Genomic DNA, 24,471 nt, shown 5'->3' with positions numbered 1-24,471 from the left:
AGTTAAAAATTAAATTAATACCAGACACTCTTGGGCATGAACAGTTTGGATTGGGAAAAATTCTTGGACTGGCTGAGCCAAAAATCTGAGCCGAAATCTGAGATTTTCTGGAACTCTGAAGGTTAAAGGTTAACATAGGACATGCTTACAAATGAGCAATAGATTTTACTAACCTCATCAATTTTCTTTATTTCTCTTTTCCATCTGCTAAGTTCTCCCAGTGGAGAGCTGTTGCTTTTCTCTCCTGGTTTCTGTGCTCTATAAGAATTTGAAAAGCTGAACAGATTTTTTTGGGCGGGGGAGTTAAAGAGAGGAGAAGGAGGAAGAAGGTGAAGAGAAAAACTCCCAATAGATAAATAAGATTATGAATCTTCAGCATGGCAGGAAAACAATCAGAACTTATAACAGGCATGCCCTGTCTCTGGGATGTACACCACCAAGCAAAATCAAGTGTTTAGAAATAGGATTTCAGTCTTTAAAGTCCTCAAACTGCTCAGCAGCTCTTTGCTTTCCCCTTCATCAAGAGACAACATCAAGATTTGAATGCTCCTTTATTTACAGGACAGCTGAATATAAGATGCAAGTTTTGAGTTCAGAGCAGTGTTAAATAATAAGATATTCATTATTATTTATTTTTGTTTAAAAAACCCACAATTATTACTGTTTTTTTTTTTCCTTGCTGTTTCCACTATTTGAACTTTCTTTATGTTATGGAGAGATCTTCCTTCTCTCATGAGCTCTCACAGGAAGCCAAGCACTGGCAGAGCCCCTTTGTGCTTTGTCCCACCAGGGAACATCCAGGGGGGCTCCGCTGAACTTCTGGGCTTTAATCCATAAGGAGAGCTCTGGAATGGGGTCACCCCATGGCTCTGGCACGTGGTTTCCAGGATAACTGGGACTTCTGCAGCAGCACGGGAGGGAAGTTTGCCCTGCTCACTGCAGAGTTAACCCAGGGTTTGGAAACAGCACAGCTCCTGAGATATCACTGAAAGCAAAGCATTCATTCCCTGAGGTGCAGCAGCCTCCTGGGTCAACAGCTCCTGTGCCCGATATTCCAGTGGCAAAAACTGAACGGATGGCTAAACCCCTGCCAGCTCTGAGCTCTGCAGGAGCAGAAACAGAGCAGCTCCTCCTTGGCTTTCAGTCTGCTCTTTGCCTCCATTCCTCACTTTAAATCAGCGAAAATGGGTATTTGTAAGTGTTAGTTGTAATTGCAATTTAAATCTTGAAGTTGCACATCTGAAAAGTTCCAGGAACAAGAAAGTTCTCAATGGGTAATTTTCCCCTCCCGTTTTCTTTCATGAATATTTTGCTTTTCCACTGATCTCTCCTTGGAGCTGATAAATAAGTTAATAATTTTCACTGCTGAGGTACTGGGCGGTATTTTCCTACACTTGCTTTAGCTCATAAACTGCTGGAAATGTTGCACATCCCTAAAGGAATCTCTGTAGTTTTCACCTGATGAAGTCCTGACCACAATCAGAGTAACAAAGACTGGATGGATCTCTGCATAAGACAGGAAAAAAACACCTTAAGTAGCCAGGAGAAAAGGACAGCAGGAATTTGTAACTTGTCTAAAAAAAAGTAGATCTGCAAAATTTTGACATTTTGGTGGTGTTTTACAGAAAAAGTCTGATGTTTACTCGGTTGAGATCTATGGGACAAAAGATCTGCATAAAGCAGATGCTGAAGATGAGGAGGAGAAGCACAAAGATTTAAAAGGCAACAAGAAGAAAAAGAAGGCAGAAGATCTTAAGAAAGAACTGGACCTGGTGAGTGTTGCTGAGCTTCCATTGCACATTCCATGAAATCCAGGGAATGTCCTGCACTGAAAATCCTGGCACAGGGAAGGATTTGCTTCCTCACACTCTTGGAGTGTGCCAGAAAAATGCTGTGCAAGATTAAAACCTAAAGTGAGAGGATGATTCTGGTGTGATTAAGCCACCAATGGCACAGAACATTATCTGCCCAAAAAGGAACCATTCCCCAGATGCAATCACTGACATCTGTATTTCCTGCCAACTTGTGCAGCCAGCCAGGAATCAGAGGGAGAGGCAGAACCAGAGCTCTGTGCTCCAGAGATTCCAGAGCTGAGGGCATTTCTCAGCTTTAAACACAGGGGTTTTCACCCAAACCAACTGCTCTGGCCTTCAAGAAATCTGTGTTTTCCTCCTGGCTCTCCACTGACCTGCTGGCTGCTCTTGGAAATGTTGCTTCCTCTCCACACATTCCAGTTTCCCAATCTGAACAGAGGATAATTATGCTGACCTCTTTTTTGGGATGGCTGTGAGAGCAGCTCAGAGGAGAGGCTATTGACGGGCTGGATGGCATTTCAGAGCTCAAAGAACACCAAAATAAGCTATTGATTCCGTGATTCTCTCATCCATTCACCCACCAGGTTGCCAAGGTCTGCCCAGCAGCAGGTAAATATTTCTCAGTCCTTGCTGTCTTTGTCACCGGGGGATGCAACTCCACTCCCGTGTTTCTAAAGAGAAATCAAAGCACAGACAGGAGAATTGACTCACCCAAGTACCCATGAATCACTCTGAGAAAACAACTGGGAGATCTCTCAAATTCTTGGCTTCTAAATCCCTGTTCAGCACAAGATATAATTAAGCCAATGATACCACAGAAGCCAAGGAGAAGAGCTTTGAGATTTCCCTCTCCCACACCCTTTTTAACTGTGCTTAGAACTTGTTGCCTCTTTCTATCAGACCAAGGAGAATAATTCACATTCCCTACCCTGGCAATCAAGGGCAGAGGTTGTTGTCACACACACTCTGAGCCCTGCAGCATGCAGGGGGAAATGATTTATCCAAAAGAAACACAGCCCCTCGTGGCAAGCAGCGAAAACAGGAACACACCACCCTGTTCTTGTGACAGATTTGCTGGAGGAGGGAGCTATTTACAAAAGCACTCTGCAAATCAAAAGAAAAAAAAAATATATATATAATCTTCCAGTAGAAGATATTTTGATTATCAATATGCAGATTTGTCTAATTAATGAAAGTGGAGTGTCATACAAGAAACTTCATCCATGCTCCCAGATCCAGGCAGTTTGGAAATAAAAATGTCAGCAGTCTGATGCTCTGCTCACTGTCATTTTCTGCATCTCTTGGAATGCAGGATGATCACAGGCTCAGCACCTCGGAGCTGGAGAAGAAGTATGGTACCAGCATTGACAAAGTAAGTCCATAGGGTTTCCTTAAGGAACTGCCTCCATCAGGTGCCTCTGGCCTCCCCCGAGCTCCCCAGGAGCAGGAATTTCATTATTTGATGTGTGTGGGCGCCTGCACTGGTGCTTCCACTAAAGCCTAAACCAGCAAGGCAATGAGCACTGACCCGGATTTAAAGTGGAGTTTCTCTCCAGTCTGGAGAAGGCTGAGCTGCTGCTTCGAAATAAAAAAAAAATGGGACCTCAGGGTTTTGCACCAGGACCTCAGATTTTCTAAAGTTGTTATCTGATTTTTTGATTTCACCACAATTCACTTTTCACAATTGATAGCCAAAGACTGCAAATATTGAGCTGATTTTGAAGGAAAATCTAGATTTGGGAAGCTACACCTGAGTCCGTTTGACACCTGACATTTGAATATCAAAGCACTGAACATGGCCAGAGCACAGACAAGAATTTCAAGGACCCCCTGATCTGCAAAAACCTCGTGGAAATGCAGAAACAGCAGCAAGGGAATGTCAGTTTTCCCCTGGCTTTCCAAACACTTAGTCCAGGTATATTTGATTGATAACCAGCAGAATGGAAATCCCTGATGGATACGGCCCCAAATTCAGTGCTCCAGTAAAGAAATAGCTGTTTCTCCATAGCAGATGATTAATAGCAGCCACCCTGAAATCAGGGGGTTTGGAAATCAGACTTGCAGCTCGTTCGTGACACAAACAACCTTTAAAGGAGCAGCAGAATGTGCATTTGGTTCTGAGCTGGGGTAAAAACCTGTTTTTCTGTGATTTCACGGTAAACCTGTCACCTCCCTCTGCAGGGACTCTCGAGTGCAAGAGCAGCAGAGATTTTGGCTCGGGACGGCCCCAACTCTCTCACTCCTCCCAAAGCCACCCCCGAAATCGTCAAGTTCCTCAAGCAGATGATCGGGGGCTTCTCCATCCTGCTGTGGATCGGGGCTGCCTTCTCCTGGATCTCCTTCGGCATCCAGCTGGCACAGGGGGTGGATTCAGCCTTTGACAACGTGAGTGGATGAGTACCCACACCATGCTCTGGGGGACTGAAATACTACACAGTTACTCAGTAACTACAAAGAGGCCTCTCCTTCTCACGGGACTCTCCAGCTGCTGAGCACTTCTGATTAAAGCTCAAACACCTCCAGCTTAAAGAGTGCCTGGGCAAAGGTTTTATAACCAGTGGGCATAATCACAGCTCTTGAGTACTCTGAGAGCAGTAAAAATGTCTCAAGCCTTTAGACTCTGACTAAGGAGTCTCCGACTAAATTCCCTTTGGAGTTATACTCTGTTTATATTTTATTTTATTTTATTTTATTTTATTTTATTTTATTTCATTTCATTTCATTTCATTTCATTTCATTTCATCTATATTTTATTTTATTTTATTCTATTTTATTTTATTTTATTTTATTTTATTTTATTTTATTCTATTCTATTTTATTTTATTCTATTTTATTCTATTTTATTTGTTTGCTACACTCTAATCTGTTTGGCATTGTGCTAGTTTACAGGAGGATTTTAAATGGGAAAATCACTATTAAAACCTTTTTTTACACACACACACAAGAACCTTAATTGATCATTTTCAGGCCAGCACCCAAAAGTCCTTTTCTTAAGCTGTCTTTTAACCTGGCCAACACTTCATTTTAAAACAACACAGACCTGATTTATTCTAAGAATTCTAAAAGAGGAATTGCTGAACACTTATTTTAAACTAACCAGATTATATCTTTTATTGACCAGCTCTACCTCGGAGTAGTCCTGGCTCTGGTTGTCATCCTCACGGGTATCTTTGCTTATTATCAAGAAGCCAAAAGCACAAACATCATGGCCAGCTTCAGCAAGATGATCCCACAGGTGAGAACCACCAGTGCCTTTCAACAGAGCCAAAAATTATCCCAATAATGCAGGAGAGAAGCCCAGCAAGCCCAACTTCAATTTATCTCTTGGCACATGACCCAGATAAAGGTCCTGAATCACACACCATTGCTAAAAAGCACACATGGAGCTCTGAACTGTGGGATGCACATCCTTGTTTAGCATCCAGCACTGGGTTAGAGATCTCAGTGCCCACTTCAAACCTGTGAAAGGGTTTGAGAGATGGGCTGGCTTTCACAGTTTGCAGCCCACTGCTTTCAGCCACAGACCTGATGCCAGGTGAGCACATCCCTGGAAGGCATTTCCCCATCTCCAAGGCCATTTCCCATCTCATATCCCCCAAACCCCAGCCTGAGCAGTCCAGCTGGATGTCAAATATGCTCACATTGCCTCTCCATCACCCTGCTCTGGATCATTCCCTGAACAGAGGGGAGGATCTCAGTTTAGAAGGTGGCACAAAGTTAATTTTTGCCCCATTTCTGTGTTCCAGCAAGCTCTTGTCCTCAGGGATGCGGAGAAGAAGGAGCTGCCAGCAGACCAGCTGGTGGTTGGGGACATCGTGGAGATCAAGGGTGGGGACAGGATCCCTGCAGACATTCGTCTCATTTTCACTCAGGGCTGCAAGGTAAACAGAGCTTGGAAGAGAAAAGAAAAGAGGGAAAACAGAGTTTGAAGTGGTTTATTACATAGAAAGATTTTCTATGCAGCCAATATGGGCTATTAGAGCTTTGATTGGACATAATTAACGAAGTCAGAGAGCAGAAGCCTGAATGTGATGCTGAGCTCCTCTAGGACTGACAACTCCCTCCCTGAACACCCAAAAATCCATGCCATGGTCTGGCTGTGCTCTTTGCCAATACACACCTGAGAGTTTCCACTGGAGGCAGATCCTCAGAATTGTGGGGTTTTCTCAGGCTGCTGCTGAAAATCCCACTGACAGACACACAGCATTGGCTGAACTGAATTCCCACAGAAATAGGTTCTGTCAGGGGCAGCTCAGAGAAGAGGCACGGAGAGATGCTGATGTCACTGATTATGAATGAAGCTGCCACCTCACTCCTGGGCTGGACACCACTGTGTACTGCTGACTTTAATCTGGGCACGTCTCCCTTTCATTAAAGGTGGACAATTCTTCACTCACAGGGGAGTCCGAGCCACAGTCCCGCTCCTGTGACTTCACCCACGAGAACCCTCTGGAGACCAGGAACATTGCCTTCTACTCCACCACCTGTGTGGAAGGTGAGCTGATCCTGAAACTGGCCGTGGAAATCCCATTTCATCCTCTTTACCTGTTTCTCTGCTGGCTCCAGCCACGTTTATCATCCCGTGTGCACACCTTTACATCCTTTTATCTTTGTTTTTCTAGTTAGTGTTTGACCTCTATTCAGCAGCTTCAAGGGACCTGAACATTTCAAGTTTTTATTATTTGCCACCGTACATAGACAAGACCCCACCCAAAAAGGCACCTGCACAGGTGCTGCTCGATCCTGCTAACTCATTTGAGCAATTCTGCTTTGAGGAACTTCAGAGAGCTTCAATTGCTCTCATGAATTTTGACCTGAGCAGATTAGAACATCACCTTTGGGATGGTCACACTCAGCATTTGTTCCAACGCACGGCACGGTGATGGCTGCACCAATCAGTGAATTGATCTGGATTTGAATTGACCGCGGTTTCCTTGCAGTTTTCCCGTCGATAGCTGTTGGAATGTCAGTCTGCAGTTGCCTCTGAGTGTCCGTGTGCCCCGGAGGTGACAGTTTTTGTCCCTGCAGGCACTGCCACCGGCATTGTCATCAACACCGGGGACCGCACCATCATCGGCCGCATCGCCTCGCTGGCCTCGGGCGTGGGCAACGAGAAGACGCCCATCGCCATCGAGATCGAGCACTTCGTGTACCTGGTGGCAGGAGTGGCCATCTCCATCGGAGTCCTCTTCTTCATCATCTCCGTTTCCATGCGCTACAAGATCCTGGACTCCATCATCTTCCTCATCGGCATCATCGTGGCGAACGTGCCCGAGGGGCTGCTGGCCACGGTGACGGTGAGTCAGTGCTGGGATTCTCTGCTTGCCACTCCAGCTCTGGCCTGGGGTGGGTTTGGAGAGGGCTGAGGGTTCTTGTTCCAAGGGTAAACCCTTCATTTGGGAATTCTGGTGTAACTGAGTCATTCACCTCAAACCCAATGCGAGTTCAAGTACTGCTCTTCCTCGATGGCTGCCGAGTGCAATGGCGTGACTCATTTCCCCATCACCTCTTCCCACTTGGAAATGGGGACATGGTACCCTGAAAGTCACTTGAAAATTCCATTTACTACCACATGTCCAACACCGAAATCCCTGCCTGAGGAGCAGCACACCTGCTGAGCACTGCTGGCTCCAAAGCACCCCAGCAGCAAACAATGAAGGGAATCATTGCAGGATTCATGGAGCTGGTGACCAGCAGCTCCCTGCCCATTGCAGGTTCTTCCATCTCAAACAACCTCTTGACTAATAAGACATCCTTATTTCTATCAGCAGGAAGCAGGTTCCTATCAGCAGCAAATACACCTGTGCTAGCTACAGCCAAACCTCAGATTCTAAATTAAAACAGGGAGGGAAAAAAACGCACGACAGCCAACAAAAATGAAAAATGTAAAATATTCTCTTAAAAAAAACCCACCAAGCAAACAACAAAGCCCACAAAAGATCCCCCAGGAGAATGCAATCTCATTCCACCTCTGTGTAGCCACACCTTGGTGACAGCTGGACCCCTTCCCTCCTGCCAGGTGAGCCTGTCCCTCACGGCCAAGCGCATGGCCAAGAAGAACTGCTTGGTGAAGAACCTGGAGGCCGTGGAAACCCTCGGCTCCACCTCCATCATCTGTTCTGACAAGACAGGAACCCTCACCCAGAACAGGATGACCGTAGCTCACCTCTGGTTTGACAACCAGATCTACTCAGCTGACACCAGTGAAGATCAGACAAGTAAATGGGAAAATGGGGGTGTGGGAAGGGGCAGATCCTTGGAGCAATCCTGGGATGTTCACTTTTGATTGCTAAATCAGATGTATCTTCCTTCTACACGTGGAAATCCCTCCTTTGCCATGTGGAGACATGAAAAAAAAAATTGAATTCCACTCACAAGAAGTAAACCTGGAGGAGGTTGTACTCCAGAGCCTTTTGCCAAGAGCACATTTAGTAGGGAATTAAGCAGAGAAACATCATCCAAACCCCTTTGCCAGCACTGCTAGAGGGAAAATTTATATATTTTTTTTTCATAAAAGAACCTGTCAAAAGAATATATATTTTTTTCTGCAAATAAATCAATTCTGTTTTTTTCACTCTTAAGCTTTTGCTTGTCTCATGCAATGTGCTAAAGGATGCAATGTGTGTTTTGCTTCCCTCAGCCCAGCCATTTGATCAAAGTTCCCCCTCATGGACGGCGTTATCAAAAATTGTCACTCTCTGCAACCGGGCGGAATTCCGGCCAGGACAGGAAAATCTCCCCATCATGAAGGTACTGCTAACTTCACATCAGCTTAGTTCCCTTCCTCTGAAAAAGCAATTTTCTCTGTTTGGCTTTAACAATCTCCATTTCCCCTGCAGGCCTCTTAAGTTTCTACTGAGAGCTGGAACTCAGTTTTATAAAACTTACGGTTTTATTGCTGTACATTCACATAAAATTTAACACAGGATAAAAATCCTGCACAGCCAAAAGCATAAGAATGCAGATTATCCTGAATTGGAGGAGATCCACAATCCCAGCTCCTGGCCCTGCATAGGGCACTCCCAAGAATCCCTGTACCTGAGAGCATTGTCCAAACCCAACTGTGCTGCCAGGAAAAAGGAAATACAAGTAGCAGGAATAGTAATTACTGCACTGTTAGTTTATTATAGCAAAGGTAAACATGCCTTAATTGATATCTTTCCACATGACTGCTTGAAGGTAGTAAATTCTACTGACAGGGCTAGCAGAACAAATCTGCTGCTTACTCATAAATGCCACCCTCAAATTAATTTGGGTTTGTGCCTCAGCTCACCTGTAGTGACCTGAGTGTGACCCCAAATCTGCTTTACAGCAGCAAATATTCTTTTTGTTGGGTTCTCTGTTTGCTGTGGCTCAGTTCTAACCCCAAGAGCAAAGCAGACATCCCCAAATTCTATTTTTATATTTTCCCCAGTATAACTTGAACATAGAAATGTCGATTCCTTGTTGCTGAGGTGTGCAGCATGTCATGGAATCGTGGAAACATAAAAGTAAAATATTTTCTTCCTTTGTGCCCACAGAGGGTCGTGGTTGGAGATGCCTCTGAAACAGCTCTGCTGAAATTCTCTGAGGTCGTTCTGGGGGATGTGATGAGCATCAGAGCACAGAACAAAAAAGTGGCTGAAATCCCTTTCAACTCTACCAACAAATTCCAGGTGTGTTGCTTTTTTTTTTTTTTTTTTTTTTTTTAAATGGTGCCAGATTGTTTCTATCACTGGGACTGATGCAACAATGGGTGAACAAGAAGCCTTAATGGGGTAATTCAACAGAGGAAATTCAACTTATTATAAATAGAGTTCATTCCATTTGATGGAAATTATGTTTTTTTCATGGAAAAGAACATTATTCCCATGGGAAACTAGAAGCAGATGAGGAGAACCTGAGTTCTCCCAACCCATTTCCTGTTTGTGGCACAGCTCTCCATCCACGAGACCGACGACCCCCATGACAAACGCTTCCTGCTGGTGATGAAAGGAGCCCCAGAGAGGATTTTGGAGAGGTGCAGCACCATCATGATCAATGGCAAGGAGGAGCCTCTGGACAGTGAGAAGGCAGAAGCTTTCCAGACGGCCTACATGGAGCTGGGGGGCATGGGGGAGAGAGTGCTGGGTGAGTGCAGCTGCAGGGACTGCCTGGGAAAATGGGGAAAAAATGAAAATGGGGTAAAATCCAGTTGTGAAATGGGGTTTGAAGTCTTGGCACATCCGGCATGCCTGGAAAAAACGTTAAATGCTGGAGCTCCATGGGCAAGAGCAAACCCTTGATATTTTATGAAGCTCTCTTCTTACTCTCACATTTTCCTGCCCATCACACCAACCTAAACATCTTCTCAGGTTTCTGCCACTTGTACTTGCCTGAGAACGAGTTTCCAGAGACCTTCCAGTTTGACACAGATTCCATGAACTTCCCAACCTCCAACCTGTGCTTTGTGGGGCTCCTGTCCATGATTGACCCACCTCGTTCCACAGTGCCTGATGCTGTCTCCAAGTGCCGCAGTGCTGGCATCAAGGTAAGGATTTTACAGGGAAAAACACAGTGGGTCAGCTACAGAAAGACTCATTATGATTATTTTAGGTATTATTTAAAGCATTTAAAATTTAAGGTCTTTTACCACATTGTCACGGATTATCTTTCTGCAACAACTACCAAAAATCTCAACCTTAGTTAAGACCATTCTATAATTTCAATTTAGAGAACCCCCAGAGGCAAAACATTTCCATTTAAGTGGGAATCAGACTATAGGAACTGCACAAAACACTCAAACCTGGAAATCCAAATTTGCAAAAGCTCAGATACTCTCTCATCAGATCCATTTCTAGAATACAGAACCCACACCAGCTGGAATTACTTGCTTGTAAACAGAGTAAGGTGATAGAAACAATTCTAGAGAAGGCATCAGGTCACTGCTTTGAACATTTATCCAAACGAATCACTAATCTGAAAATTACTCAAGTGGAACCTGAAGCAGTATTCCCCTAATTTCACTCCCTGGGGACCCACAAGCAAACTTTCAGCCCTAAGCAGAGGTGAAATCTATCTAAATCTAGGAAAATCATATTTGGGCTTACAGATCTCAGACGAGATAAATCCCAAGCCCCAACCCTGACAAAATTTTCCGTAAACTGAAGACAGATCTGGCAAGTCTTCTTCAAGAAAAGCAAGAAAAGGCTGTGCCTCATCTGTCAGGACACCTCAGTCACAAGAATCCATTTTAAGATGCAATATTCTAACAAACCCTCTCCACTGAACATACCTAATATAGATCCTTACATAAAGGCTCCTTTACTCTGCATTATTCCAATCTGGCTGCCTATGACGAGTTCTTCCTTCAGAGCCCTGATAAAGCAGCCTCTAAAGGAGAGGCAGAGCCCAGATGTTGATACAGAGCTGGGCAATTACTGCCCCTAATCTCCCTTTGCTGTGTACACAGCACTGCTCTGATCCCAAACTGCTTCCTGCTCCTCAACGCTGGACATTCCCCTGATCTCACTCCACTTAGCCACTTATCACCCACTTGTGCCTTGCTCAGGTCATTATGGTCACTGGTGACCATCCCATCACGGCCAAGGCCATTGCCAAGAGCGTGGGCATCATTTCAGCCACCAGTGAGACTGTGGAGGACATTGCCAAGCGCCTCAACATCCCTGTGGAGCAGGTCAACAGGAGGTGAGAGCCAGGCCAGCACCTGGGCCATCATTTCCCTGCTCCATCCCCACTGCTTTCTGCTTTTTTCATGGCACATTCCCACTCTTGAGTCATGTCCACCTAAATGTGTCCACTCAGTGGCTTTCATCTTTGCTGCCTGTGTAGAAAATCTGGCAAATTATCCTTTGGATAATTGGATGTGGAAGTCGCTGTCACTGCCTGTTTAACAAAACACACACAAAGCAAAATTCAGAATCACACGATCCAGTTTGGACCATCAGCCCAAATTCCTCCTTCACCCCTTAAAAGTGGAAAAAAATTACATCACAAGGAAGGATAGAAACTCTTTGCAGTAGTGATGTCTTCCCCTTCCCCTCCCAGTCAGAGGCCTCTTTAAAATACATTTTCTGAACTTCAGTGAGACCCCCCCTGTATCCAGGTGACTGCTATCCACTCTGGATTTCTGCAGCACCTTTCACCCAACCCCTGCTGATTAACAACAAACACCTCAGCAATTAACTCAATTCACTGCTGCAGCTGCACACCCACCCCACCAATACGCTACTTTTACCCTTTTAACCCGAAAACTCCCCCCCTGCTTGGGCTGTGGCTGCGGCAGGGAGGCCACGGCAGCCGTGGTGAACGGGATGGAGCTGAAGGAGATGAGCTCGGAGCAGCTGGATGAGATCCTGCGCGAGCACGCCGAGATCGTCTTCGCGCGCACGTCGCCGCAGCAGAAGCTGATCATCGTGGAGGGCTGTCAGAGGCAGGTGAGGCAAGGTGGCAAAGGTCACACCTGCACGCCAGCCCAGGGCTGAGAGGCTGGAAGCCAATTCCCAGGCCTCCCTAAACCCTGTTTATACTCTCTTCCCCGTGCCAGAACATTATCTAACGGATTGCCACAAAAGCTGCCTGGACTCAATCCAAGCCGCCCAAATTCCTGCTGCAGACACAGCTCCCGGGGACAAAATGAGCTTTCCCTGGGTTTGGAGCTGTAGCCAGGGCATGGATTGTCCCTGTCGCTCTGAGAAGCGCAAAAATCCTCCTGTGCCCTGTTTGGGAAGGAGAACTCCCTCGAGAATTCTTTAAACCAGTGGTGCTGCCACATCCTCTCCTCTTATCTCTTGTCGTAGAGCCATGTCCTCCTGCCCACAGGAATGTTTGGGAGTGGACTTGGTTAGTGCTGGGTGAACGGGTGAACTCATAGTTATTTTCCAGCCTAGACTATTTAGGATTTTGATGTATGAACCCCACAGAATGCCAGAGCATGATTTATGTACCACCAAGCCTTATCTGTGTAACTTCCCAGGGCTGTAAATCAGGCAGCAGGATTTAAAGAGAGTTTGTCCCATCCATGGGCAATATTAAGTAAAGCAGCCTGGAGTGCAGCCAGCAGAGGAGGAAAAAAAAAATTTACACAGCTCTGTAAAAGATGAAAACTGCCATCAAAAGATTCCCCATTCAAAAATGACATCTTTCAAGTAGATTTTGTGAATTAAAGCCACACTAGCGCTGTGTATGGACTTAGTAGAGAAGATGTGGCACGAGATATTATTTTATCTTCACAGATGTGCCAGCACATTTGGTTCAACCAGAGGGCTCTCTAGGGCGTTAAAAAACAAAGAGATACAATTTTTCAATTCCATGTGGTTTTTATTTTTTGAATGGTCTCTGTCAGGCACACGGTGGGTAAACGTGTTCTGCACTGCTCAGACTCCCACACTCCTGGCAGATTTGGCTCTTCAGGGATGGAAGGAACACCCTCCCCCAGCCAATCTCCAGCTATGTTTAGTACTTAGAGCTCATAAGCCCTTCTGTACATGGCATTATTTATAGGTAGTGACACTGAGCTCAATTCCCCCAGGGACAGGAAATTCAGCATTTTATTAATCAGTTTGCCAGGCTTTGTTCCCACTCTGAACACCCTGCCTTGAACCAAGCCAGAAACTTCTGCATCAGGCAGAGCAGAGCCTGGAGCTGCAGGAGATGGTTCAGGAAGATAACAAAGAAGCTGAGTTGGATAATCAGAGTTTCCCATCTTTTGGATTAGTAGAGAAATTCTAGCACAGGCTGAGGATGGCCAGAAGATGTTGGGATAGGATGAGGATAGGCTCTAACTCCACAGTTACATAATTTATAATTCAGATGAAGCCTGGCTGTTTGTGTAGCACTTCATTAAAAAAAGACAGGACATTCTGTGTTAATCAAACCACCCTAAGCTGTCAGACGTGAACCTGGCTCTGCTCAGACAGGGATGAACCACATACATAGAGCAGAAAATCCATCATCCAAACCTTAAATCCTCTGTATATCCAACTACCAGATTAATTGCATTTGAAATGCATCTAATTGAGATGTCCGTTCTTCAGGATGCAGTGAATCACATCCCTGAATTTTCCAGGTCTCTACTCTAAAGGGAGCCACACCAAAATCTGTGCTTGCTCCCCCAGCCCTGCCCACCACCCTCCTGATCCTTGGCTGTGTTGGACGTGGGTACAGAGAGGATTCAGATCTTCCCATCAGCATCTTTCTGCTGCAAATAGAAAGATTGGTGGTGGCAGGGCTCTCCCTCTCCTCCCAAGCCCACATCTGGATGCTTTTGTGTGTTCCAGGGAGCAGTGGTTGCCGTGACTGGAGATGGAGTCAATGACTCCCCTGCCCTAAAAAAAGCAGATATTGGGATTGCTATGGGGATTGCTGGCTCTGACGCAGCCAAAAATGCAGCTGATATGGTCCTGCTGGATGATAACTTTGCTTCCATTGTCACAGGCGTGGAGGAAGGTAAAGATAATGCTGTTTCCCCACATTTTGAGCTGGAAGCTGCTGGCAGGGCCTCCTGATCCTTCCCTCCTCTCTTCTCTTTCTGGATTTGTGGATTTGATATTTGGGAAAGCTGGGAATTAATTCCATTTCTACACATGGCAATCAGAGAATAAGGAGACCATCCCCCTCTCTCATGCATGATAAAGATTTGCTGTCTCTGTTTGATCCACCTTCAGATGAAAGCACTCCCTGACTTGTTCCAATGCAGTTTGAGGCCTCACAAAAATACAAATTATTTTCTCCACCTTTTCCCTCTATTGTTTTCTCACACATCACCTTCACTGTGCTCCACCTATGACAGGAAAATTCATCCCACCCTTCTTTCACTGTAAAGAGTGTGTGGTTTCCATTACAACCACAGCATTTTGGGGAACAGGACATTTTCCCCTCAAACTGCCTCATTGAAAGAAATGTTTTATTACACTTGAGTTTTCAGAGGGTTCTGAGGGAGGGTAGTTTAAAAAAAAAAAGCCCAACAAAGCCAAATTACAAAATGCCTGAGGAAACACATGGGGAAAGCAGAAGTAAGCAGTAAATGTTTTCACTTCATTTAGGTAAATTTGAACTTTTTTTCTTTATTTTTTCTGGAAAACACAGATTAAATTCCCTCTGACAGAAGTATTTTGTCTTCCCCCAGGCCGCCTGATCTTTGACAACCTGAAGAAAACCATTGCCTACACCCTGACCAAGAACATTGCTGAGCTCTGCCCCTTCCTCATCTACATCATTGCCAGCATCCCAATGCCCATTGGCACCATCACCATCCTCTTCATCGACCTGGGCACAGACATTGTGAGTTGGGAGCTCCAAAGTCATTTCCTGCTGGAATATCCTGCCAAGGGAGAGGGGCTGGGGGCAAAGGCACACCCAGAAGAGGGGGTTCTGTGGCTTTATCCTGCAGCTGAGAAAGACAGTGAAAAAAGGGAATAAAAGCAGCCAGGCAGAGAGAAAGAAGAGCAGAAAACAACAACAACCTGCAGTGGGGGGAGCAGAAAGCAAAGACACATGATCCAGGCTAAAATCAGCAGTGAACAATTATCATCAGTGTGTTTTAACCAAGAGGTTAGAGGCATTTCTGCAGTTTCATCCAGCCCAGCCTAGGGGACCTGAAAGACCCTTTCATTTGAAATAAATGTTAAATTATTGTTCATCTCCTCTAGCCTTTCGTATTGATCACCAGATCCACACAAGTTTCCAATTGCCCCCAGACCCTTCACGTATTAACAGGAATCCACACAGATCCCCCTCTCCTTTCCTCCCAGTCCTGCCAACATCCAACAGAACCACTTGGGAACTATAAATTGCTGCTAAACCTCCAAGAATCAGGCAAATGCTGCCCCCCAGGCCCTGAGGGTCTGTTTCTCTTGCAGATCCCCTCGGTGGCATTGGCTTACGAGAAAGCTGAGAGCGATATCATGAACAGGAGACCTCGGAACAAGAGGAAGGACAGGCTGGTGAACGAGCAGCTGGCTGTGTACTCCTACCTGCAGATCGGTACGTGGCCTCCCAGACACTCTCCTGTGTCACCAGAGCAAGGCAGACTCAATCCATTTTCAATTCATCCACTGATTCATTAAAAAATACAATAAATTAGGAGATGAAGCTCAGCCCCTTCCTCTGCAAACCCACCAGCCCTCTCTTGTTGGTAGTTTTATTTTATTTTGTATGTCTATTGTTTATATCTATATTTATATCTATATTTATATCTATATTTATATCTATATTTATATTTATATTTATATTTATATTTAGTTATAGTTATATTTTATTTATATTTTATTTTAGCAATAAAATGAGGTTTTATCTGCAGAGGAACACCAAGAACTCTCAAGCTACCTTTGGCATGTTTCATACATCCAGCACATCCACCAGTGCTCCTTCATTTCGGTTTTTCCTCATTCCTACCCCTTTGTTTCTGCAGGAATCATGCAGTCAGTGGGGGCCTTTGTCACCTATTTCACAGTCTATGCTGAGCAAGGGTTCCTCCCCTCCACGCTGTTGGGAGTGAGAGTGGACTGGGAGAGCAATGACATCAATGACTTTGAGGATTCCTACGGACAGCAATGGGTAAAGCAGCCCTGAAAATTCCCAGCCTTGTCCCTCGCCCACCTGCATGCTTAAAAAATTCCCCCAAAATAAAAGGATAGGGAATGCAAATGAGGTGTAAATGCAAATGAAATTAGTTTTCATCCGATGTTCCCTCAGGAGAAACTCTTTAAGGCTTCCTGCCACCCAGCTCTTTCATTCAGCCTCTGACAATTTGCCACCTTCTCACTCACAGCCTCTGCAGATGCACCTTCCTCTCTGGTCTTGATGTTTAAACCCCTCAAAATGAAGCATCACCATCCTCTCCCAGCCCTGCTAATGAACAGCACCTCTGCCAGCTCCTTTGCAGCCTCTCACTCTCTGCTCCCCCTCCCTCATTCTGCAGAATCACAGGAGGCATTGATAAATCCAAATAAACAGCCCTCGCCCCCAGCTCACGCTGCAGCCTCGTGACTCAGTCACAGAATAAATCCGGGCACAAACCCGATCATTCTGTGTCTAAATCTGGAGTAACTCTGCATTCACACCTTGGGAACTGACATAAAGCCTCCCATCGAGGTTTGCAGTCGCCTGTGGGAGATGGGAGGATCTGATTTGAAAACATTTTGGTGTTTCCTTGGCTCTGCAGACCAAATACCAGCGCACGTACCTGCAGTGGACTGGCTACACAGCCTTCTTTGTCAGCATCACCATCCAGCAGGTGGCTGATCTGATCATCAGGAAAACTCGGAGAAATTCCATTTTCCGGCAGGGCCTCTTCAGGTGAGTTTTGAAGATACACAATCCCAGAATGGTTTGGGTTGGAAGAGACCTTAAAGCTCAACCCATCCCTTTATCCCATCCCATCCCTTTATCCCATCCCATCCCATCCCTTTATCCCATCCCATCCCATCCCTTTATCCCATCCCCATCCCTTTATCCCATCCCCATCCCTTTATCCCATCCCCATCCCTTTATCCCATCCCCATCCCTTTATCCCATCCCCATCCCTTCATCCCATCCCCATCCCTTCATCCCATCCCCATCCCTTCATCCCATCCCCATCCCTTCATCCCATCCCCATCCCTTCATCCCATCCCCATCCCTTCATCCCATCCCCATCCCTTCATCCCATCCCCATCCCTTCATCCCATCCCCATCCCTTCATCCCATCCCCATCCCTTCATCCCATCCCCATCCCTTCATCCCATCCCATCCCATCCCATCCCATCCCATCCCCATCCCTTTATCCCATCCCATCCCATGGCAGGGACACTTTCCACTATCCCAGGTTGTTCCAGCCTGGCTTTGGGCACTTCCAGGGATCCAGGGGCAGCCACAGTTTCTCTGGGCATCCTGTACCAGGGCGTCACCTGGGAAGAATTTCCATTAGGGGGAAGAATTTTTTTCCTATCTAATCTAAACCTGCAGTTCAGGTTAGCCTCGTGCTCTGTTCAGGAGCAGGTGAGCTCAGTGATTTGGCCCTCTCACTTTCAGTCTTTGTACAAAGATTAAGTCTGGCCTTAAACAATCACAGATCTCAGGCAAATATTTTATTACACCTCCCCTCAGTCCCTTTTCTATTTCAGGATAGGGATTTTCTTTAAAGACATTGTGCTGGTTATTCTGAAAATGCACCAGCTTGAAACCAACTCTCCATTCATTAAAATGTTTACTAGAAAAAAAAAAAAATAAAAAATGGGAGTTTCTCTTCCAGATTACTTTCTGAACTCCTTATCAAAAGATAGCAAGTCTGGACTACTGTGAGATAAGTTGAGGCTCTGGGAAGGGAGATACCAGCTGGCCAAACTCCCCCAGACAGCGCTGGCCGCCCTCTGCAAACCACGCTGCACCCTGCAGTCCCAGGAGAATTCCAAACATCAGCTGGGACAGAGGCCAGCAGGAGAGCTGGCATTCCTTGCCCGGGTTTCTGATAGCAGAGCAATTAGTTTTCCATCCTTTATCTGCAGGTACAGGGCCTACACCTGTGCGTGCTTCCTCCTTGCATTAACACCTGAGTCACCCCCAGCACATTCCCAGCGCAACACAAGCCTGGGGGAACTGGTGCTGGGTGTCTCCCACAGCTGGATTTGGGCTGGGAATGCTGCCAGGAAAGGCACGTGGGGACCCAGGGCACAGCTGCCCAGCCCACCCCTGGCTGTGCAGAGCTCACCTGGAGCAGGAAATCCAGAAAGTTCCTGCGGGCACAGAGGTGTTCCACTCTGGGCTTAACTCTCTCTCTCTCTCTCGGGGTTTAATTCTTCCTCTCTGCTTTTCCTGCAGGAACAAAGTCATCTGGGTGGGGATATTCTCCCAGATAGGAATTGCTTTGATTCTCACCTACGGCCTTGGGCACGTTACAGCCCTGAACTTCACTCCACTCAGGTGAGTTCTGCTGCCACTGAGCTTCCCCTGCCCTCCTTGTAGACACAAAACAGGAGCAGGAGCACAACTGCAGGAGAAATATTTTTAAAAATTCTTCATGTTCATCACTATTTCTTGGCCAAAAAGGCCATTATTGCCATAATTTTATCTACTAGATTTCCTACTGAGGATCCAAAAACCCACTTGTGCAAAACCAACATTTAAATATTTCTTCCAGCATCTCCAGTGTTTTGATGAGCACAGACAGCATTTAACTTTTATTTTAAATAGATCACTCAGGTGATTTATTGCTGTGATAACACCAGGCAAAATTTCCTTCTGAATAGGACCTGAATTAATTAATCCAGTAACTACGTAAGATTGGGAGGCTTTACATGCACATCATCAATTTGAGAGATTATTTAGGAAATAGAAAAGAGGCCCAAGGGGGCAATTTTTATTTTTATTTTTCACATTGAAGAGCACAGAGAGCCCAGAACTGCAGCTGAGTTGGTTTCAGATGTTTCTTCTGCCCCCACCCCCAGGTTCCAGTACTGGTTTGTGGCTGTACCTTTTGCCATCCTGATTTGGGTCTATGATGAAATCCGAAAGCTGCTCATCAGGAGATACCCAGGAAGTGAGTGCATTGTTCTAATTAAATGTTAATTTACTATTTTTAATTTCATGTGTCTTTTCCTACCCTTTCACTCCCACCCCCACCTCAGCTGCCACTTGCAGGTGGCTGCTGAAAAATGAACCATTTTTCTCCAATGATCACTTTTCCTTTTTGAGGAAAAATAACCTTTTTTTAATTATTTTTTTTTATTATCCCCTCCATTCTCCTGCAGGTTGGTGGGACAAGAACATGTATTACTGAACAGTCCTGAGCACAGGAGAGCTCCTTCCCCACCTGGCCCAGCCTCTGCTGCTTTCAAGTCCTGTCTGTGCAATATCAAGCATGGATCCACCCCGTGCTGGGGTGAAGAGATTTCATGAATTCAATGAAGAAATAAGGACTTTAGAGGCTGAGAAATTACCTCCCACTGTACTGTAAAGCCTAGAAATTGAAATACTACCTATTTTTGTAACTACTACGATTTTCCCTCATTTGAAGATGGAGTTGGAGAGCACTCTGAGAGGAAAAGAATCCAAAGACAGGAACTCCACAAAATCCAAGGCATTAATTTGCACTGAAGGAGTTGTTTGCTAATTTTTGTGCTGGTAGAACTGAATTCTACGTGGGTGCACACCTAGTTCTGTTCTACCTTGCCACGGGTAATCGTGCTGTATAGGAATAATTTGATAATTAAACATTTTTTTTTTCCAGAAAACTGTTCTCTATCTTATTTTTTTTTTTTTTTAATAAAGACTGACAGAAACTGGGTGGAATGAGTTCACAGAGGAAAAAAGTGCAACCCTCCATTTTTTAACCCCATGAACAGACCAAACAATTAACCCGTTCTGATAAAGGCGTCTTGAAAAATCAAGCCACAACCAGCAAATTTGAACACTTTGAGATCCCAAATTCAGAGCTCACTTCCCAAAGGTGGCAGTCTCCAGAGCAAAATAGTTACTAGAGTCATTAATTTGAGGTTTAGTTAGGTATAGATAAAGTTCTTTTTGAAACCAGGCCTTTAATATGGTCACTTTGGCAAGAACCAGTAGTTCCCACTTCTTGTTTAGAGAAAGGATTTCCCAATTTTAAAGCAAAAATAATAAATATTTGACACTACCGTTTCACTTTAAAATACAAATTTAGACAAGTTTTACAAAAGAAATGATGCAGAAGGAAAACTCCTGTCACAGCAAAGAGAAATTATCCAGGAGAGAGAAACCACGGGAAGAGCTGATGGAGGGGAAGAGAGGAAAGTTTTCCAGTCTAAAGCTGTTCCCAGAAGTCCACACCTTTCTCTGCTAGGAGACACTTTGCATTTCATGACCTTCTTCCTCTGAAACCCCTCACCTTAGTGCCTGGCTGGGTGCTGCACACAGGTAAAGATATTATAAAAGAAATTTATGCTCGGCTGAATTACCAACCTGTAAGTTCTCATAAGAAAGAATCAGAAGAATGAGAAGCAGCACAAAAAAAAAAAAAAAAAACAAAAAAAAACAAAAAAACCCCCCCAAAAAACTATTATTGGAGAGAAAATCAGTCTGCACCTGTAAAAAAAAAAAAAAAAAAAAAAAAAGAAATTTGTCCCATGGGAATCAAGGAGCAAAATATAAAAAACTATGCAAGAACAGGAACATTTGATGGACAAGCAAAATGCCATTTTGCTAAGCACTGAGTTGAATAGCAAGTAATTGGAGTTACACACGAGGTCTTGAAAGCTGTATAAAAATGGGCTGTAACAATAAAAAATTGGCTTTTTCTGCATTAAGAAACCGAGTCCCATCTGCTTATTACTGCAACAGCTGGGCATTAATTACTCCGAGTATCAATTATCCCGGGTATCTGCACTTTTCCCAGACGCACGAGGAAGAGGAATTAGCGAGGAAAGGAGGAGGCAGAAAATGAACCTGTAAACAACGGGCGGGCCCAAATTCCAGATAAATAAATGTATGTGCTGCTTATCGCTGGTGATGCAATCCTGGAGCAGGGCTGAAGTGCCAGCCTGACTCATTTCACACCTTGGCACTCGCCAGCAGCCAGCACTGATTTATTTTATCTTCTGTTTAAATGATACGAGAGATAGAGGAGCTGTCACTTCCCAGCACCTCTGGCTTGGCCAAAATTCCTGCTCCAGCAGAGGCAGGAAGAGGGAAGGAAAAGAGGAAATTCAGTACTAGGGGAGAATTTATTTCTAAACCAAAACACATTGTCTTGGAGCAACTCATGGGAAGAAAGATGCCTGGAGAGGTTTTGTGCAATACCCCTGGAGAGGCTGTGTGGAATATCCAAGATTAAAGCACTCTGGCTGCTCTGCAAAATCATCTCTAGAGTCAAAATCTGGTTTTTTCCCCTGCTGGCTGAAGATCAAATCTACAAAGAATTCTTACAAAAAGGACTTTCTCCTGTTGTGCTCTATTCTCCTGGTAGTTTTTACCTCGTAAACACATCCCTGGGGAAGGACAGGAGGGGTTTGGCTCCTGGTTTTCTTCGTGGCTTTCACCTGGATAAAACCTCGGCAATGCTGGCTGCAGCCACAGCCAGCAGGTTTCTTTTGCCAAAAACACAACAACAACAACAAAAAACAAAAACAAAAACAAAAACAAAACAAACAAAGAAAACAAACAAAAAAAGCCCCCAAAAACCAAAGGAAAAAAAACAACAAAAACCCCCCAAAACCACAAAAAAACCCCAAAACAAACAAACAAACAAACAAAAAAAACCCCATAAACAAAAAAAAACCCCAAACAAACAAACAAAAAACCCAACAAACAAACAAAAAACCCCCAACATATTCAGGAGGTTCTATCCTCAGGATCTCCCAACACAGCAGGACAAAACCACAGAACCACAGGAAAGGGATTTCCCAGGATTTCAAGGCCAAGGGACAGTATTGCAGCTCTAACACTGGAAATAATCTGGCTTCATCTTTGTATTTCCAGGAATATTCTTTTCAATAGCACAAACCATTCAGTCCCTGGGAGATGCAGCGTCAGAGGGAACTTTGGCTGCTCGGGGCTTGAAGAAGAGTCAAATATAGAAACAAGAAGAAACAAAGCAATGCAAGAAGGAAGAAAAAAAAACAAACAAAAACAATTCAGCAGCAGAAGAGGGGTAGAAAAAGGAAATTTTGAGAGGAGAACATCCATTTAACCACCAACATACGTTCCTTAGAGGAGAGCAAAAAGAATTCTGTCTCCTGTCATGGCAACTGGGAGCTGCCAAATGAGTGTCCCCATGTCCCCTCTGTGCCAGGGTGATGGGGAGGAGCTGCAGCCTCCCATTTCCCATATCTGTAACCATTCTAGGGGGGAAAAGCCCCTTAGAACATAAGTAACAGGGGAAAAAAAAAATTAAAATAGTAATAAAAGGTAGCTGATTATCTGGAGCAAACACCTCAAACCCAGCAGATGCTTCTGAAATAGTTGGTACCTGCAGGGTCAGTTTTGTTTTTAACAAGGCTTGACAACAGATGCTCCTTTGTGCTTCAAATGTTTCTGTGTCACAGCTCTTTTCAAAGGCTGAGAGAGTTCTGTGTGCACCCTGAGAGATCTGAACATGTCCTGAGAGCTCTGTGTGCACCCTGAGAGATCTGAATGATCCCTGAGAGCTCTGTGTGCACCCTGAGAGATCTGAACATTCCCTGAGAGCTCTGTGTGCACCCTGAGAGATCTGAATGATCCCTGAGAGCTCTGTGTGCACCCCAAGGGCTCTGAATGATCCCTGAGAGCTCTGTGTGCACCCTGAGAGATCTGAACATGCCCTGAGAGCTCTGTGTGCACCCTGAGAGATCTGAACATGCCCTGAGAGCTCTGTGTGCACCCCAAGGGCTCTGAACATTCCCTGAGAGCTCTGTGTGCACCCCAAGGACTCTCAATGCTCCCCGAGAGCTCTAGAGCTTGGCTTCCTGTGACTCAACCACACCAATATCTCCTTGAGATGACAAAATGTTCTTTGCCATCTGTTTTACCCTATCCACGCCTGAGCAGAAAGCTCAGATCAGAGGTTTGCAAAGAAATCAGAATATTTGCATCATTTTCAACAAGGGCAGAGCCCGTGAACGCCTAAAGACAGATTGGCTGTTTCAAAATCTCAGAGATTTCCGGAGTTACAAAAGGAAACCAGGCCACGGGAATGAACCCTGCACTTGCCCGTGGGGTTTTCCTGGGAGTTACTGCCCAGGACAGGACAGGTCACTGCATGGCAGCACAAGCAGGGAACAGCAGCAGGACCTCCCTGCCCACTGCTGACACCCGAGTGGGGCAGGAGGTTGTGGGACCTGATGCAAGGGAACGTGGAACCAAACCCAGTGTTAACCCCATGAACTCAGGGAGCACTGCAAGGTTCGGGTTAATCACGAGGAGAAGTGCAGGGGATGATAAAATCCAGCTGCAAACTCAAATACAGGTAACCAGGGAAGGCACAAAGGCACCTTCCCCCAGCCTCAGAACGGGTTTTTTAAGTAGCAGCATCACAAATCAATTCTCACGCTCACTTCTGCATCATTTATTCCTTTTAATCTGCTTTGCCTCCCATTTGTGAGCAGGTTAAAGATGCTCATCTTGGCATCTTCTCATCCTGGTGGCTCCCAGATCAAAAATCTTAGAGAGGTTTAGTTAAATTCCAAATCTTGGCAGAATGAACACATTATAATCCAAAATATGAATAACTGAGCTGGCAAGCTCCTTATGTGATAGCTGGGAAGGAAAAGAATTTGTTTTCCAGGTCAGGTTTATGTTTGTTTTTTCATTCAGCCTCACACAGAGCATTCAAATTTAGATTTTTTTTTTTTTTTTACTACTGGATACATTATTATTATTATTTTTACCATCATAATCTGAACGGTGGGAAAATATGTGTGAACAAATGAATCATGAGAAATGCTTCTGTGCTAAGTAATAAACAGAAAATGCAATTCTTCCACTCATCTCTTACTTGTGAATTCCTCAAATCAGTTTTGCAGCCTCAGCAGGAGCAGACATTGCTCTCAACCAGGTAAAAACAATAATTTATTATTAAGATGTGCAGTGGAGTGAGCAGATTTTGAACACCCTTCAAGCAGGGTGTTTTTCTTCTTTGTTTCTGCTGCAATTGCACACCAAGCAAACCAAGAGTTAATTCCTTACCTCATAAACTGAGAAATCTCTGCTGAGCACAAAAACCTTTTCTTGCTCCAGCCTCAGCCAGACT

General features: G+C 44.9%; 1 protein-coding gene across 1 annotated transcript; it reads left to right on the top strand.

Moving 5' to 3' along the window:
- Positions 1–1,622: 1,622 nt before the first annotated feature.
- On the top strand, positions 1,623–20,376 carry ATP12A (ATPase H+/K+ transporting non-gastric alpha2 subunit; the record flags this gene model as incomplete). Its single annotated transcript, XM_062508825.1, has 22 exons — positions 1,623–1,772; positions 3,127–3,186; positions 3,996–4,199; positions 4,936–5,049; positions 5,561–5,695; positions 6,192–6,309; positions 6,843–7,111; positions 7,834–8,032; positions 8,455–8,564; positions 9,335–9,469; positions 9,731–9,923; positions 10,148–10,323; positions 11,344–11,480; positions 12,079–12,229; positions 14,072–14,240; positions 14,920–15,074; positions 15,653–15,776; positions 16,204–16,349; positions 16,957–17,090; positions 18,591–18,692; positions 19,217–19,308; positions 19,520–20,376. Coding segments are annotated over 22 exons (3,102 nt in total), but the record flags the coding sequence as incomplete, so codon positions are not given.
- Between the last annotated feature and the right edge of the window lie 4,095 nt (positions 20,377–24,471).

This window comes from Cinclus cinclus, chromosome 25 (assembly GCF_963662255.1).
Source record: "Cinclus cinclus chromosome 25, bCinCin1.1, whole genome shotgun sequence".
Classification (NCBI taxonomy): Eukaryota; Metazoa; Chordata; class Aves; order Passeriformes; family Cinclidae; genus Cinclus; species Cinclus cinclus.
The sequence above is the reverse complement of the archived record's forward strand: the minus strand, read 5'-3'. Positions and strand labels throughout refer to the sequence as shown.